Source organism: Setaria viridis, chromosome 3 (assembly GCF_005286985.2).
Source record: "Setaria viridis chromosome 3, Setaria_viridis_v4.0, whole genome shotgun sequence".
Classification (NCBI taxonomy): domain Eukaryota; kingdom Viridiplantae; phylum Streptophyta; class Magnoliopsida; order Poales; family Poaceae; genus Setaria; species Setaria viridis.
This window is the reverse complement of record NC_048265.2, coordinates 20637643-20655800: the sequence shown is the minus strand read 5'-3', so window position 1 is coordinate 20655800 and position 18158 is coordinate 20637643. Positions and strand designations below refer to the sequence as shown.

At 47.4% G+C, this 18158-nt stretch overlaps 3 protein-coding genes across 4 annotated transcripts; all 3 read right to left on the bottom strand.

Moving 5' to 3' along the window:
* Positions 1 to 368: 368 nt before the first annotated feature.
* LOC117850776 (uncharacterized) lies at positions 369 to 3654 on the bottom strand. Its single transcript, XM_034732642.2, has 2 exons — positions 3310 to 3654; positions 369 to 1167 (listed from the first exon to the last, which is right to left on the bottom strand). Exons 1-2 carry the CDS (start codon positions 3448 to 3450, stop codon positions 847 to 849), a joined length of 462 nt encoding a protein of 153 aa, XP_034588533.1. The 5' UTR covers positions 3451 to 3654; the 3' UTR covers positions 369 to 846.
* Positions 3655 to 6193: 2539 nt separating this feature from the next.
* LOC140222372 (probable E3 ubiquitin-protein ligase LUL2) lies at positions 6194 to 10248 on the bottom strand. Of its 2 annotated transcripts, XM_072292790.1 has the most exons (4): positions 9584 to 10248; positions 7986 to 8478; positions 7765 to 7892; positions 6194 to 6484 (listed from the first exon to the last, which is right to left on the bottom strand). In XM_072292790.1, exons 1-3 carry the CDS (start codon positions 10018 to 10020, stop codon positions 7779 to 7781), a joined length of 1044 nt encoding a protein of 347 aa, XP_072148891.1. In that variant the 5' UTR covers positions 10021 to 10248; the 3' UTR covers positions 6194 to 6484; positions 7765 to 7778. The 2 variants fall into 2 exon arrangements, with proteins under 2 accessions (XP_072148891.1, XP_072148890.1); XM_072292789.1 differs by lacking the exon at positions 6194 to 6484 and having other exon boundaries at positions 7623 to 7892; positions 9584 to 10246.
* Positions 10249 to 11059: 811 nt separating this feature from the next.
* On the bottom strand, positions 11060 to 17365 carry LOC117848881 (preprotein translocase subunit SCY2, chloroplastic). Its single transcript, XM_034730461.2, has 13 exons — positions 16807 to 17365; positions 16624 to 16712; positions 15924 to 16003; positions 15725 to 15814; positions 15272 to 15363; positions 14272 to 14355; positions 13954 to 14095; positions 13610 to 13729; positions 13414 to 13543; positions 12571 to 12694; positions 12359 to 12465; positions 11601 to 11743; positions 11060 to 11526 (listed from the first exon to the last, which is right to left on the bottom strand). Exons 1-12 carry the CDS (start codon positions 17270 to 17272, stop codon positions 11654 to 11656), a joined length of 1614 nt encoding a protein of 537 aa, XP_034586352.1. The 5' UTR covers positions 17273 to 17365; the 3' UTR covers positions 11060 to 11526; positions 11601 to 11653.
* Positions 17366 to 18158: the final 793 nt, after the last annotated feature.

Below are 18158 nucleotides of genomic sequence, written 5' to 3'. Positions count from 1 at the left end.
GCAGATCTATCCATCTCATTCGTTTCCACCTAGCCTAGGCTACACACTGTGCCATGCCCCCTCGCGCTGCGGCGCTGCTGGTAGCCTGGACCTTTGGCAGGCCGCACGAGCCGAGACGCCCAGGCGAGGGACAGCAGCAGCGGAGGTCACCAACAACCGCCGCACTGACTCCCATGTCGCAGGGGGGCGGCACCAGGCACCAGCACTTGCGATTCCAGATCTGGATGCGTCCATGTCCCAAGAATCCACGCACGCACGGCCTGCCGGCGCGATTCCATTCCTTCCCGGGCCCTCCGGTGGAAACGAAAGAGACAGAGAGAGAAAAAAAAGAAACGAAAGGAGATCAGCACGCAGCGCGAGGCATCAAGTAGCACCAATCACTTGCACATTGACATTTCCATTCTCTTACACTAGCACTAGTACACCAATCGAATTCATTTCTTCATCATCTTACAAAAATGGGCGGAAGAAAGAAATAAAAAAGAATAATTAATAAATCGACCGAGCCAAGAGAAAAAAACTACGGCGCCACCAGCCACTCACTATACACACGGATTATTTGTGCGGTGGCGCCCCCAACCCATGTTCCCTCCCCTACCTAGGGCTCACATTATACATTTTGGACCCGGTAGGGGAGTAAACCATGGCTTATTATTTTCCATATAAGAATAGCGGCAGTAATAATACCTTAAATTAATTAATAATTAATTAAACAGATTAACTAATCCTGCTGATCCCGCTGGGCACTTCGTTTCAGTTTCAGCACTGTTGCTGTCGTCGTTGCACTGCATCTGAGTTAGTTGTGCTTTTTTTTCCTTTTCCTGTTTGATTCATGAGAAGTTCAGATCAGACGCGTTTCTTGGCGGGCGCGCCGGCGGCGAGGGCGTTCGCCGCTCCGGCCCGCGCGGCCTTGGCGGCGGCGCTGCCCCTGTTCTTGCCCTTCTTCTTGGGGTGCGCGGCCCCCGGCGTGGACCGCGGGATGAACACGCCGGTGCCCTTGCTGCCGCACTGCTGCTGCTGCCACGCCGCCGCCACCGCCCTGGCGGCGCTGTCCCCGCCGTAGCTGGCGCCGTGGTGGTACAACGTGTAGGGTGGTGGCGCCAGCAGCGAGGACGCGCCTCCCCCCTGCTGCTGCCGCGGCTGCACATGGGCGAGCGACGTGAACCCCTGCATGCGGAGGCAGAGCCCAATCAGTCTCAAGATCGTTAGCTGGATTTTCGTGTCGAGGTGGGTGGTGTTCGCACATGACGTGATGCGATCACGGCGAGCCTTTATTTACAAAAATTGAAAGAAAACAATGGAAATCGGTGGCCGATAGCTGTGTAGGATCGAGCAACTAGGTAGGCAGGGCAGGCAGGCAGGAACATGACTTCCTGGCCACTTGCGTGCATGCAAAGATTTCGGGACCGGATCTTGTCACAGCCGGGGAGGATTAAACATTTAAACAACAGGTCAACAGCATCAGGCTAACAGTTCGGCGTCGATGGCCATGATAAACACTGCTGCCAGCAACAGTGACGGCCGGCACGGGTCGCATGCATGGCATGATGATGACGAGGTGTTGTGTGCAAGCAATAATAAACGTTGATCCAAGGCTCCAAGCAACAATCGATGGGTCACTACTCGATGGGGGCAAAATACTACTCGTCATCATTCTTTTTCTATAAGAAAAACAAAGTGATTATCCTTGGCGGCAATCATGCACGGCGGAGGGGGTACGTGATGACGACCAATAATTAACTTTACTAATCGGGTGCTTTGGATTGGGCCCATGCTAATTACAACAACTAAGCGCCGTGCCCGTACGGGAGCGGGAGAGGGGAGGGCATGATTAGCATAATTAAGCAGGGTGATTAACTGGAGGTTTGGAGCCACTAAGCACGGGGCGCATGTGCGGATGAGGGATAGCCTGCAGCGACGCGGGCGGCGGACAGCCATGCGTCGCGGTGGAGGTGGAGGTGGTGGTGCCGTGGTGGGAAGGCGTACCTTGCAAGTTTCTAATTCAGGATCGGCTAAGGAAAGTGACACTGGCCGGCTGCTGGCAGCAACGCCTGTGCACGTCACGGGTGCTGGGTTGCTGCTGGGACTGGGCCCGGGCCTGGCTAGCTCATGCCTCGGAGAAGATTAGCTGTGCCCTTACAGCTGCTGCGTGCTACTGTCATTGACTCGTTGCGATCAATCAGCGTCTAGTTTGTAGCAAAACATACAGTGTACAGCAAGCTGCTGCTGCTGTGCTCCGAGAGAATTTCTGTGCTGCTACCAAGAAATGAATACGGCCGACTCGAAACATTTCCTTTTCAGCCCACATCCCTCGAGATTCGGATGGAATTTGCACAAATTTTGCTCAAAAAGCGCTTGCACAATTTCCACCAGTAGTTCACTATCACAACTGCTGACTACTGCTGATGATGATGAGGCGGGCGGGCGGCGGCCCAGTTGAGACCCTATCTATTTGAGCTTTCTGGTAGTTTCTCAACGTAAAATGTTAAAAGCTTAAATAAACAATAAACTTTTCGTGTAGCTTTCGAAAAGTCAGAAGCTCAGAAAAGTTGAGTTTATATGGGAAGTAAAACTCAGTTTTCCGAGTTTTTCGTAGCTTTTGAGCCAAAAATGCTAAACACATCTACTAAAATTTAGTGTTGTTTTTTTAGAAAAAAAGCCAACGACAGTTTTTTTTAAATAAAAAACTGCAGCTCAAACAAACAGTCGCGGTAGCTTTGGTTGGAGTACCTCCGACCGGTCAATTTTCACTGAAAAGGCGTTTTGTTTTGTCTCGCTAATTCGTACCCACTGACGTACTACCATTACACGGAAGAAAGATACACCCTGCGCATATTGCGAGTAGCTCTATAGCTCCCGCGTGAATGCTTATCCTCCGAAAATTCTGCGCGTACGCGCATGCGCAAGTGTCCCCCTAGCTAGATACTCCAGGTATACGCTGTGGTGTTCGGATGCTAATTAACCGAGGCCGCTGGAAGCCTGGAACCACAAGTACTAGGCCATGATCCAGATGCCCCTCTTCTTCTTCTTCCTGCTCTGCTTCGGATTGGGTAGGAGAAACGAGCGGTCATGGCGTTTGGTTTGGTGAGGTGGTGTGTGAGTGCATGCAGGCGTGTGTTTGTGGTCTCCAACAACCAACTAACTACCGAGAGAGAAGCTCCAGGAACGCAACAGAAGCTAGCTGGCCGGCCTGGGCCTGAAGCCCTGAACCAACCCTGATGAGCTAGCACACGTGCATGCACATGCCAGGTGATGGGACGGGACGGGGAGGGAGAGGAGGAGGGAAGGGGAGGGGAGCGGGAGGCTCACCGGGAGGGGCGCGGCGGCGGGGATGAACTGCGCGGCGGCGGCGAAGTCGGCGCCGTCGTCGTCGTCGGTGATGAGCAGCGATATCCGCTTGCTGAGCTCGGCGAAGAACACGTCGTCCTCCAGCATCGCCTCCACCTCCATCTTCTTCTTCCTCCTCCTGCTGTTGCTTGGCTTCTGCGCCGTGCTATGCTGAGGCCCTGAGGCGGCGGCGAGGAGGTCGGGAGAGCAGTGGCGGCAATGGAGGAGAGGTCAGGTGAACTGGTGAAGGAGCAGAGCAGAGGCTTTTGCTGCGGCTGTCTCTCGCGGCGGCCTCTGGCGCTGCGCTCGGCCGGAGGGTGCGTTTTAATAGCGGCCGCCCTTTTTCTGGTGTAGTAAGCTCGGGGGGCGTGGGCCCGGCGGAGCAGCTGGCCAATCCCTGCCCGGAAAGGTCGTGGGTCCCACGAATGTGGGAGCGCGGCCCTTGCACATGTTCGCAATCCGCTCCGCTCTCCCCGCGGTCCAGCCCCAGTGCGCGCCCTCATCCCCGCCACACCACTGGCCGGGACGAGACCGCGGGACCCCACCCGTCAGAAAAGACTATTCCTTCCTACTATGATCATCTTTTATCCAATTTTTTCTCTCAAGAGAAATGGGAAACGAGAAGGATAATGAGCCTGGGAGAGCCTATCGCAATTTTCTGACTTGCTACGACTGACTGAGCCTATAAGCGGCCCGACACGGTTGATGATAGGCCGGTTGCCCGGATCACCAGACGAGTTTGAACCGCAACCGCCCGATGCCGTCTGATCTTCTGCGCGATCGGGATCGCATGATGACCGGACCCGTCTTTCTCCAGCAACCTTCGCCGGGAAGTAAAAACCGTACGTGTAGGACGACGGCATGAGTGCATGGCATTAACCACTCGCGATGGATGATGTCCGAGGGAAAGGGATGGGTTGCTCCGGCATCATCCCCTTGCGAGTGAAAAAGAAAGGCGGATGAGGCAGCTCCGGCGCGGAGTCGGCCACCGAAGCCACCAGGTATCCTGCTCCGTCGTCGACTCGACTCGTCGTGGAACCCGCGATCGGGGGCCCGGGATCTCCGCTGCCCACATGGGTGGCCCGACGGCCGGCCGCCAGGGTGGCCGCGCACCGCACGGAGGCAGCGGCCGGAGCCGACCCCGCTCGGCATCAGCGGCGGGGCCGGCAGCATGTTCGTGTAGGCGACGCACTGACAACCATCGACTGTTGCGAGCACAAAAGGGCGCCCGTGTCACGTCCAGCCGTGCCGTCAGCAAAGCAGCAGCAGGTGGTGGCGGTAGTAGCAGCAACTAGCAAGTACACCTCGCCAGAAAATCGCATGTCGATCGATGCGCGCCGTGCCGTGTCTGTCCGCGCTGTGGCTGCGCTGATTGGCAGCCGATGTGGTGCTAATTATTGGTGGCGCGCCCTGGTGGAATGGAATCCACCGGAGAGCACCCGAGGGACGGACGGGCATGTGCTGCGATGGTGAATCTTTGGCTAGAATCACCGGGAATCCGGGATTAACCGGCCGGTGGTTGCCATTGCCATCACGGGCTGGGGCGACGGGCTCTGCCGCCGCCGGCCGGTTGCTGGTTCCTATCCGGAACGGAATCCGGGAGTGGATTGGGCGATGGCCGATGGGTTTGTTCGGATCGGTGGATTAGTAAACGGGGGTGCAGGCAGAGGCCGCGAGCACTCCACGTCGACCTGCTCCTCCCTCCCCGCACTGGGCTGCGGCGGAGGTCAGCGTCAGGGGTGCAGCCGCGGCGCAGGCCACCCGCTTCACCAGCCAGGGAGGTGACCACTTCGGCTCGGCGCGGGCGTGAGCGGCGGCTGTGTGTGTGTGTGTGGCTGCCGTGCGCCCGTGCGTGCGTGCGCAGTGCGCGGCCGGGCTCGCTGGTTGGGGTGGACAGCCGACGAGCCGGTGGCCGCTTGTTCTATACGGCGGCGGCGGGCCGGCCGGGTGACGACGAGGGACAAGTAGCGGCCAGCGAGATGGCTGCGGCCCGGGCGCAGCTCGCCGCTCCTACTGGTGCTGCGTGACTGTGATCGGCGACGGGTGGACGCCGCCAGTTCTGAGCCGCTCCGCGTACGGATCGCTGGTGTCGTCGGACAGGAAAGAGCTGTTAGTGACGAGGTGACAGACAGGTGCGGGTGTGCTGAGCGACCCGCGCACGTCCGTGGACCGTGCACCCCCATCCGCTGCCCGCTGGTGTTCCAGCTATCCGCTGCAGTTGGTGGTGGTGTTGCGCGGCGTTTCGTCGGCAGCCCGGCACATCGGAGCGGCGGTCGGCAGCGCAGAATTTCGTTTCGGAATGTAGCCTTCTGCCGAGGAATGTGTTTCATTTTTGTGTGCCGACGGAGAGTTTCGTGAAGGGGCTGTTTGGGAAGCATATGCTAAACTTTAGCCCCTGTCACATCGGATGTTTGGACACTAGTTACGAGTATTAAATATAGGCTAATTACAAAACTAATTACACAACCCCTAGGCTAAATCGCGAGACGAATCTATTAAGCCTAATTAGTCCATGATTTGACAATGTAGTGCTACAGTAACCATTCGCTAATGATGGATTAATTAGGCTTAATAGATTCGTCTCGCGATTTAGCCTAGGGGTTCTGCTATTAGTTTTATAATTAGCTCATGTTTAGTCCTCCTAATTAGCATCCGAACATCCGATGTGACAGGACTAAACTTTAGCCCCTGCTATCCAAACACCCTCGAAGTTGACTAGGACTTGCTGCGTGGACGTGTGTTTTCAGTACACCATTTGCAGCTAGTACCTCTTTCTAATATACAACTCCCAACTCTTTTGGCGCCCAAATGGCGCTCTTAAAACCAAAAGTACGAGGAATCTGCCAACAGTCTGAAGTACCGTGTCTTTGAAATCTACAAAAACTTTGATCCAAGTTCCATTGTACGTGCTTCCCAAAGGGATTCAACCCGTTGAACCATTGAAACCTTTTGTTCAACCATATGTACATAAAATCTGCACAGCTCATAACACTGTACAAGCGGCCAATGAAAGTGGGTGCTATTTACATCGTACACGGCGAAGAATTTAGCAACTCCTTATTTTTCAAAGACAGGCGACACGTCAATACGTCTGAATGAAGAAGCCTCCCACACGCGCCATCTCAGCTCGTTATTCAAACATCAACATGCCCGGCAACTGGAAAAATAAGAAACAAACGGCAACTAGGAATAAAAAAGCTGGGACGATTCAAATTCACTCCATTTCTGTTCATGCGAGTTGTGACCAGGCAATTTTGGTTTCTACACGTAGGCATAGGATATGCAGCAAAGTACACTAATTATGCCAAAACTTTGGTGGTACTGCACTAATCATATCTGCCAGTTATATGCTTTAGTGGAGATTTATTCCATATTCCATTGTACTTCACAAAGAGTTTGGCAAAACTTCATGACAGAGTAATGCAATCCAGGGTAAATATGTATGGCGCATCAAATGGCAACTTTGAGTGGTTTAGATCTTTCATGTTGTTTCTTCGTAGCTTAAACTTGAGCACTTGACTAATGGAGCAGTCCACCAATTTCATTCACATTTTTGTATCACACACTAACTCTATGCCACAACCACAACCCTTTGGTGGAGCTACTTACTGCACACAAACATCAACTCAGTGTCTAGATGGCACATAGCTTTTCAAGTTCATTGCAAAATATGGGTATGGATGCAACAGATCTAAAAATGAAGGACCTTAGCATATTTAAGCTAGGCCCAGGAGCACTAGTGAACTTCACTCATCTTTTCACTCCACTAATCTCAGCACAGCAGGGGACCCTATGCAGAATAGCAATGCTTTTGTTCAAACATAGCACACCACTTTTAACTGGAACATAGCACACTGCACACCACTTGTAACTCCCAAATTCAATATCGATGGTCTACCATGTATCATGAGCAGTACCCGGGTTGATATATCGTGTATCATGTAAGCAGTACACAAAAGGTTACAGTATGTAAAAATGCTTTGTTATGCACACAGAACCATCATATGCAACTATTAGGATTTGCCACCAGATAGATTGGAGTATTGGACAGAAACATCACCAATGCTTTGCCAAAAGGAAAGACAAGGATGGGCATGGAATATGGAAAGCCATGGCAAAGTCTGTGCAAGCCAAGTATAAAGATGACAGTCGACATAACAGGAAAAACGTGTCAAAATTAGCTTCGTCAAGGTACAAAAGTATGACAAGGTTTGGTTTCAGATGCCAAGGTTTGGTTTCAGATGCCATGTTCTAGATATAGTATAACAAACAGAAAAAAAAAACAAGAGATCAAGTGCCAAGTGACGATCTTCACAATTTATTACTAGACCGCATCATCACAAGTTCACAACCATCACAGAACTGTACACTTGAAGACCCATGTTGTTTACAGGATTATGGACAATATTAGATAACATTATGCAGCAGCAGCCATACCAGCAAAGTCTCATTTATGGTTCAGGACCTCTAACTCTGATCTCCATTAGTTTTTCAACAGGCTGTCGGCATATGGGGCATTTATTTGACTGAAATCGTAGAGTTTTTGCACATTCACTGCACAAACACTGACAAGAAAGGACCAATCAGATAAAAACTTTAAGGTAATGAAAGCCAGATCTACCAGAGAAAAAGTGTGATACAGCAAATCATGTACTCACCAAATGTCTACAGGGCATAACAGCAGTGTCCCTTGGCTCTGTCAAGCAGATAACGCATTCCTTTCCCGTGTCATCAGCATCAGCATCGGCAACATCCGTTTCTGTGGAGTTGACAAGACCGAAAATTTCCTGAAGCTCGTACCTCACTCCATCAATCCACAAGATTTGCTTGACAACTTTGACTCGAAGATCATCGTTATGCTTCTCCAAAACAGCAAGAGTAATCTGTGCACGAGTGGAGTTTACTGACGTGCCACCTTCCTCTGGAGATGGATATGCTTCTGCATAAACTACCAGAGGGAATACTTCCCCTGATGAATTTGAAAGCTCATCAAGAGAAAAGAATCCCAAGTCAACACCAGATCCAGAGGGTTGAATGAACCTTTGGGCCAACCCTTTCTGGAAGGGTATTTTTGTTGGCGTCTGTAATTCTGGGTATACTGAAGAGAAACTACAGCCTTTTCCTTCCTTGGCAAAGTAATATATAGCCACACTGCAAAAGATAGGATAAGTTCAACCATAGCCCCTGATCTATGATGTTAGATGTTAATTAAACACTCATATTAACAATGTTGAGCTCTTGAACTATCCTAGCATAATGCCCTTTCTTCTAACAATTGAAAAAATGTTTCACCCATGCTGCATTACTTTGGTTTGGTTGCCAAAAAAAAACGTTTTTCATTAGTCTCCTGAACTATGGCTGGGAGGTGGTTACTGGCCAGTTACATGCCCTCCTAATTTCATTTTTCTATCAAAATTTCAACAATCTAACTGGCAACAAGATCTAGCAGCAACTATATTTTTTTTAAAAATCATCAACAGGACATACTTGTAGTTCCCTGAACCCATTGGAACTTCCAATTCCTAGCAGTGAACACTGGTTGCAATAATAAAAACAAAAACAAAATGTTGTAGTTACAGGGTTGAACATGAAGCGGTGTGATCTGTAGTACCAGATTGCAACTGCTCCACATTTCTACAGAATATTTAGTAGATCATTTAAATTCTTGCTAACCCTTTAAGCTACAAATAATACCTCCCATCATCAGAATATCCTTCCGGTTTAAGCATACGATAAACCTGAAGAAGATGTTTTTGCCATTTAACATTATGGACAAATCATTAAACTTCTGGGAGTAGTACACTTTAGTCATGCTTAACTATTAGTCTTCTTCTTTTTCTCCCAGTGATTTATTATGAAAGTGGAAAATAAGTTACTGACCTATGAGATTGAAAGCATATCCCAAAAGTTTTAATGTCTAAGTCTCCAATTGTAATGAATCGCCTATACTTTTCTAAATGAAAACAGATCCATCTCCACAATCCACATAGCTCCAGTTTTTATGTTCTCTCTGTAAGCTGCTGGATCGCTACTGTATTATGGGCTTTCCACAAAAGCTAGGCGATGAGTCTTGTCTAAAGAAAGTATGCAGACCATACTAAATTCTACTAAATTTTTAGCACCCACAACCAACCGAACCCTACATTTCAACTTCCAGCGGGAAGTAGCTACACAATTCAGGTCAGCCAAACAAATCCAACACCCCCATTACAGTGTTTTGAGACACAGAGCAACAGCAGCGAGACCAGAAACTCACCTGCCGTCGGTTACCGCGTCGAAGGTGAAGGCGACGAGGCGGCGGTCGGGGTCTGCGGCGTCGGGCTCGAGCCTGATGGTGTCCTTGTGCAGGTTGACGTAGTTCTTCACCTTCTGCGCCTGCTGGTGCTCCACGTACTCGGGCGGGGGCCCCGTCAGCGCGGGCGGCTGCGGCGGCGGCGGCGGCGGCGCGGGGGCCGGGTGCCACGAGCCGTGGTACGCCTGCGGGGGCGGCGGGTGCGGGTGGTAGTAGTACGAGGAGGAGGGCGGCGGCGGCGGAGGGGGTGCCCGGTGGTGCGGCGGAGGCGGCGGGTGGTGGTGGTGATGGTGGTGGTGCGGCGGGGGCGGGGGCGGGTAGGAGGAGTAGTGGTGCGGCGGTGGCGGCGGCGGCGGCGGGTAGTAGTCGTCCCGGCGGCGGCGGCTCGATGAGGCGCCCATGGCGCGGCGCGGCGGAGGCGAGCGAGGCGCGCGGGGAGTAGCCGAGCAGGGGAGGAGGCAACCACGCGTCCGGGGAAGGGAGGAGGGGGAGGTTACTTAGGCGCGTCGCGGGGGCAGGCGGAGCGCGTCGTCGTCGGGGGCGCGCGGGCGGTGGAGTCGTCTGACGCGAGCGCGACGGGGGAGGAGGAGGACGGGCAGGACTTGGATTGACTTTTCACGGATGCTACCCACTGCGGGGGTGTTTCCGGGTGCGTTTCCCCCAAGGTTGCGCGTCGCAAGCTGCCCCTGACGGTGCCCGCGAGGAGGACCCGCGGCGCGGCGCGGAGGGCCGAGGGGAGTCGTGAACCAGAGCGGCCGTCTTGCTTGGCGCACGCGCACGGCAACGGCGACCAGTAAGTACTCCAGTAGTAACCTGTCGTCGCGGTTGCTGTTGGGGTGCTGTCTGTTGGTGCGCGTCGCCGACGGTGACCGACGGCGAGGAGGCGCGGGCAGGAGGGTGCTTGGAGCTGCCAGATGGGTGCTGTCCACACGTACGATTCTGGCGAGGGAAGTGTAAGTAAAACGACGCAGTTGACAACGTCGTAGCGCGTTCTTTCGCTCGGCGCGGTTTGTTTGCCTGCAATGTACCGGTCACCCAACAAACCGCGGCTGTGCCGCGCGTTTCAGCTCAGCGAACCTATTTTTCGCAGGCTCATTCTGCCTCAGTGGAGATGCACGGGACAGAGTTGCATTGAAGTTCTAGTATTAAACGAAGACGACAGCCCAGTAACAAGACCGGTATAAGCTTAATGTGTTAGGACGTATACCATTGACTAACCGTTTGCACAAAATGCAACAATCTCCATCCAACTACAGTAACAGCCAAGCATTCGTTCTAGGCTCGTAAATTTTTACTATGTATTTACGTATACACTGTATCTAAATATGTCAAAACGACCTACAATTTGGAATAGAGGAAGATTTTGGCCATTCGCAGGCACAACAAGCTTCAATGAGCTGCTCTTTGTCGGGAACGATTCATCTTCTTCACCTCTAGGCGTACACGAACAGAACAATCAACTATGCACCATTCAACAGTTTATGTTCACGTCTGCAAGATATTTGTACCGTGGAGAAATTACAAATCCAAGTCTCCAGTGAACAGATTAGCAATGCGACCCGCCCCCGAAATTCATACAGCATGGCAAACAGGAACCTGATATTTTCTTTCACTTGCAGCAACGGCTCCTGACGGTGTACAAATGCATGAAAGCGGTTATCTCACCCGTTCATATTTCCTACACTTGAAACAACACCTGGACGTCCTTGTTGCTTCTTCAGTTCAATTTGTCAATGAAGCCCGGTGTAAAACCACAATCCTTCCGTTCCAATCCAATCAATGAATCTAGCAGAAGTTGTGTAACCTTCTCATCATAGTGCGCTACTAAGTGTTCGCATTGGCACCATTTGAGGTTGCAACACCACGAGCTGTAACCCCAGGAGACTTTCCAATTCATGCTCTTCTTTCTAAAAGACCAAGAGAAGATGCTACAGTTAGCTTCAATTATTGATAAACCTTGGCAGCAGAGTAAAAGAAGTACCTATTGGTCTAGTGGATGGAGCTATCATCACCAACATATGTGCTTACATATGCTTAAGCACCATATCTCCTCAAAACTTTGCTTAGTGCTGGCATCACATTGTATGCTTGATACGACCTTCTCAGCTCAATAATTGAGCCCACCTGAAATCACCATTTTTCATATAATTTCATTATCCTAAGTGCATGCCAATCATGTTAATAATTACCAAATCCAAACTTATCCTTAATGCCTAAGTGGATCCATTCCAGTTTTCAGTGCTAATGCAACAGTTGCTAGTAATGATCCCCCAAATCTCCCTGTTGCAAGAAACCATGCTTCCATTGCATGAATCTGGTAGTTGCCCTTCAATAAAAAGTTGTGTTTCTTTTTTCAAGAAGAGGAAGTTAACCCAACCCCCCCCCCCCCCCTGCGCTCTCTCTCTCTCTCCAAGGAACGCTGTCCAGTTTGGAACATTTTGTATGTTTCTAGGATGTTAAGCTTCATATTTTGAAACAAATATATGCAAAGCATGGATCTCAATTCTCCTGTAAAGACATAATTAGAGTTGAAGTCACGTGATCATATTTTCAAGGTATTGGATTATTTGGAATTTTAGAGTCAGTTGCCAAGATCTGGTCCAGGGCCATGGCATCTAATGATCTAAAAGGTCAACATTAGACAAAATGGCTGATGAAGACACAGCATAAAAGCTGCAGTTCAACAACTAATTTTCATGCTAACAAGTTACATGAAGAGTGTGCTTGAGATGTACTCACAATAATTAAGACTGATGTGAATCCTATAGAAAACCCCTCATTTATATGCCTGAGATATCGATCAAGCAATAAAGAGGAAGTTGCCAGCAAGCTCAGTAGTAGGCCTCCTGCAATATAAGAGATGATTTTCCCCTTAGAGAAAAGGCGTAAAGGTGCACGACAGATCATGATGAAGTTTGACAATATGATGAGCTTTCTTCAAGGACACCTACCCCAGAAACGCGTTGATGTTTGTATCTTTGTAAGATAATCTACTGTTGCTCTTCCAGGCTTTATCCTTGGTACCCTCGCACTCATCTTATTCAGGTAGTCAGATATCTCTTTGGGTAAGTTGGCCTGCAACAAATATTTGCAGATATTATATGTGTAAATAACCATGCCACCCAATAAAAAATGACTTAGTTGCTGAAAAGAGAACATGAGTTCAACTATGACATTATTGACTACAATCATTGTAAGTTAGGGCCTATAAGTAACTTCTATTTGCATTGTCCTGCAGTGTTTCACAAGCAAGTGTTGTACTTCGTTGTGCAATTACACCAGTAATACAGATAACAAGCACCCATAAATGGTAAGCCACATCATCACAGGACAATACAAGGTACATTGTGTTTATCTGATAAAGGAAATATCAGAGCATTAAATATGCAAGTCCAATCTTTGCAAACAGATGGCATTTCCTTAAGCATGTTGATATTGTTTATGGAAAACTATGAAAAATATATCTGGAAGTATAGACATTAGATACATAACAGAACGTAGGGCAACAATGGCACTAAGAAATGTTCAAAATTTAAATTCCTAGCAACAATACCATAGGAGTAAAGATTTGCTGTCTGGTGCTATTGAAATATGAGATCATAAAAAACAAGTAGATAAATAAGATGTAAAGTTTGTAAACCACGAGTGAAGTAGAGGAGATTTAAAAGTGAGAAGTAGTTTTGTAAATAATTTTAAAGTCGTATGCACATTCTTGGATTCAATAGATCCTGTACAAGGAATACACTTATCCCTATTGGCTAAAACACAGTTATTAAGATGAGACATAGACTTACAATGTCAAAGATGTTGAAGACGAAGACAAGAAAAGCATATGTCAAATAATAGACCCAGGGACTACCACCACCTGAAGTCCTTGGATTCAAAATTTCCTTCAAGTTTTCCCAAAACGGTGAGCCAAAAATGCTGCAGTTCCATATTAGAATGTCAGGCGAAATGAAAAGACAAGAAAAGAAATAGATAATGGTTTACCTGGCCATGATGCTTGGAAAAGCTAGTAGGTATGAGGTTGTAAGCAAGGGCTGCATTCCAGTCGGATTGATGTTGAAGGGAATATATGGCTCAACCTCTGTAACTGGGGTGCTCTCTTTCCTACAAAATAAGGGTGAAATGGACAGGTCAAACATTTAATTTTATCTGAACAAAAATACAGTACAAAGCATAAGAAATAGCTTAACATTAAATTATTTATAATTAGTGTAGAAATAGGAATGATATTCCACTATTACCTGATATTATTTTGCAATTTCATGCATGTAACAACATATAGAAATAAATCACAAAAGAAAATGCAGAATTTATATTTTTTCCATTACCCTGCACCAGAAGCCAATTTGAATCCATAGTACTGAAGCTTTATCTTCCTGCATCCTTCAGTCACCAGCACAGCCCCCATGGTGAGCATCATAAAAATTCCAGCTACTCCCAGGATGTAAGGCCAACACTTGGAAAAATTCCCTGTTTCAAACGACAAGCTGGATTAAAAAGAAATTATCACAAACTAAAGCTCTCACTGTGAAGATAAAGAAGCTACAGTTAAAAGCTTAGTTTATGACAATGTGGTTTCATTTTTTAAACATAAAGAAGCAATTGATGAGTTCTTGGTTGACAAGCTCAAGGTTAAAGAAGATAACCTGAAAACTGAGTTATCATCTTATGTAGTGTCTCTGTGTAACCAGTCAAAATTCCCACACAGATAATCAAAGATGAGCCATGTCCTGGACATAAAAATATAAAAGCCAATAAACATGATAGTGCTAACCAAGTATAAGAACATAGAAATAGTAACAATAAAAATTACATAAATGAATCATGCTGTGCACATTTGTCACGTTGAATAGCTGGGACTAGAACTCATCAATCAAGCCAATGAAAGCTCCAAACATAAAAAATTTTCTTAAAATTAAAAGCCCCAGTACAGCAGAGACAGTAGTTGGAACACAAAGACCAGTTAGCAAAAGGAACAAAGTGGGGGAGTTTATTTATTTATTTCAGCCTTTCAGGAATAAGGAACTCTCTTGCAACATACACTAAAGCCTTGATGAGCCCTTCCACAATATAAATTGCAAACCACATTTCTTTCCCCCATACCAAATATATTGCTTACATGAATGAACTTTAATCAGCTAATGCGGCCCAACTTTTGCGAATAAATTTCAGTTTATTTTGTACCGAATGAATGACCAAGACAAATGGTTCAAATAAAAAAATAATCAAACAAACAGACAAATGATCCCATCAGAATGCTGATATTGGATTGGGCTGAGAATTTAAACCTATAATACTTTTCATTCTCTTTCTATCTGTACAGTGTCTTTCTCTTTCTTTTTGTTGAGCCCCCACTCTTGTAAAGTCTTTCCTTCTTTTTATTATTTTCAATATAATACCACAGTAGGGACTCCCCCACTGTTTCAACTAAAAAGGACAAATACAGTATATAGGCATATATTGGTCAGTTACTACTTACTAGAGAAATAGGATATTCAGAACAAGGTTCTTCCGAACAATTAATTAAGCACAAAGCATCTACATATGACAGAATATGAGTCAAAGTTCATACAAAACTCAAAACATTCAGACTTCAGAGCATGCGAGTCATAATAAATTACAAATAAGCATGAGGTAAAGTATTACCAAATCCAGATTCTGATATGGTGTCACAAATCCATGTCATTGACATTGCACCAAGAACAAGCAAAAGACTTGTTATAACTACATGCTTAACCCTGTAACAAATGAAAAAAAATAAATAGAGCTGTAACAAATACTAAATGAGCATTCCTTCCAGTCAAACAAACAGGCATAAAGTAACAACTTGGTCCCTAAATTTTTTATCTCCCTTTCCCAAGATGGCTCAATTAGTGGTCCCCCGCTGCTAAAAGCAGGTAATCACACGGATAAAATCAAATTTGTAGAGTAGCATGAAACTCTAATCACAGCATACACTTGCACTGAATCTAATCTGAAGCATCCCGCTCATTTATCAGCTGATAAGGCATTGGAGTGAAAAAACAGGAATGGTGTGCCAGCATGTTCATGGGGGAACGAATATTTAGAAGAATAGAAATCTAGTAGCAGGTAGTTTACCTGTAACTTGCAGCATATACTGAATACTGTAGGGAATAGCATGACACAGTAAAAGCCGCCACAGTTGCAAAACCCAAAGATAGCCACCATCTAAACACAAATAAAGGGATTCAAACTAGATGAAATGATATGTCAAAAGCCAATAATTTCCAGGAAAACAAAATCGGTCTCACTGTTCAAGATAGACAACTAGACACACATATAGCCTTTTAGCTTCTCATGCCCGTCTAATCCTTCCTTGCGGAGCTTTTCAAGTGATGGAAGAACATGACAGAGAACCTAAAACAGATAACTTTGTTATGTGTTTTTCAATAAAAAGAGATCAGTTTCTATTGCAAAAAAAGGCATCGAAAATAACAAGTTACACTTTTTTAATGGAGACCAAGTGCCAAAAGAAAGATGCTTAGACTTGTGGTGTTCCAATTAGGTCTATGAAAGTGAACATGTTGATGTAAATTTACAAGTAGATCCAGTTTAATGTCTCGTTAAACTTACACTTACTAGGATAATCGAGTGTGAAACATATAGTAAAGTCAGGGGCCTAATGTTTCTTGATACTTATGGATCTAAATAGATAAACAAAAGGCTGAATGATGTATGGTGCAATTTTCTAAAGGATTTACATGTGAGCAATTTTACAAGCTTGAAATAGCAATTTCCCAAGTCTCAATGCTGCGACAAACAAACTTCTCTCCCAAAGCTCCGGCTTATGCTAAAAATAAAATGTGCAGCCTGGCCATCTATGATAATTTACTCATAGTAGAGCCAAGACGTGGCATGGAAATGAGGTTATGAAAGTGGAGAGATTAAAAAGAATAGAAGAACTAATTCAAAAAACACGCAATTGTTGCCTTTGGGAAACAAATAAATTACTGACCAGAGGATAAGATTTACTGAACCTGCATGACAATAGATGCTGAAATTTGATGACTGATCCCGAGCTGGAAAAATGACAGTTTCAGTTCGGAGGAGAAATCGACAAGGTCATCTGCACGAAGGAATGTGGCATTACAAATACAAACCACTACATTCTCGAAACAACACTCCATGCACAACTCGCCAACGAGTACGACGATAGGGACCTGCAGGGAGCGGGGCGAAGCTGAGGTAGGAGTCGGGGATAAGGCGGCGGTCGAACCCGGGGAGCGGGATGAAGTAGCCCACGCGGCTGAGCACGATGAGCGCTGCGGTGAAGGCCAGCCGCCGCCGGATCTCGCTGCGGAAGAAGGCCTCCGCCGCGCCCTCCGCCACCGCCCCCAGCCGCGCCAGGTCCAGGAACCGGTTCCGGTACCCCGCGCCCTTCCGCCCCGCCGCCGGGACGCCGTCTCCATCTCCAGGCGCCGGTTCCGCAGCGGACGCCGAAGTCCTAGCGGCGAAAGCGAAGCAGCGAGGCGTGAGGAACGGCCGCCGGGGCGTGCACGCGAGAAGGCGGCAGTGGGCGCGGAGAGATGGGCGGTTGGGGGCGAGACAGCGGGGAGGCGGGGCGAGGAGCGCACGGCGGGGAGGGAGAAGGAGTGAGGAGTACGCCAGCGCGAGAGAGGGGGGCATGGCGGCAGCCGCCGCCGTCGTGCCGTCGCGCGCGGCGGGGAAAGGTGGGGATGGGGATTGGAATTTTGGGTGGAATCCTTCCTCCGGCGGCAACGTCGGGAACGCTCGGGCTCGGCTTTCTCTAGCCGTCTCGCGGGTGACGTGCTCGATCAGGAGCGTCGGTTTCGTTGGGCCTGTCGATCGCACGGTCGGCGATCATAACCGTCTGTCGCGTTCGTTTTCGAATCCTTTTGATTCAAAATGAATGTCTATAACTTGAAGTTGAAGGTGAAGATTTTGATTCATGGCAACCACTCCTATTGTTTAACCTAATCTACCAGTTAGCTTATTGTTTAGTTTAGATACTTGTTACTATAAGTCTACTACAACATGGTAGTAGTGGTGAAATATGCCTAGGTTCTCTGCAACGTTCCAATGATAATAATGTACAAGTCGTGGATTGTCTAAACTATCAACTATTTCTAGTGCTCATCAACTATAGGTAATAGGCACGGAGTTAACTCGAAGCAAAAGAGAGAAGAGTAATGAATCACAGTTGATCGACATATTGCTTGTTTACCAATCAACTTTGTGCCGCCAAGAGATGGTTGGTTAGGAAGAAAAAAATATAGGTTGTAGTAGGATACCTACTTAGCATTTGGTATTCTATTTTTTAATTCGCCAAGTTATTCGTGGGACTTTGCGCTCGTAACATGTTTGTTTATCACAATCAAGTTTTTTCAAAAAAAATCATAATGTAGTCACGCTGTTGATATTTGACTTTAAAATTAAAATGAGGTAATTTATATATAACCCAGAGAAATTTGATTTGAAATTCTCTAGATTCAATCAGATAATAACCAAAACCACAATGATGATTTAGGGGGTCTTTGTTTGTTTAGTCACT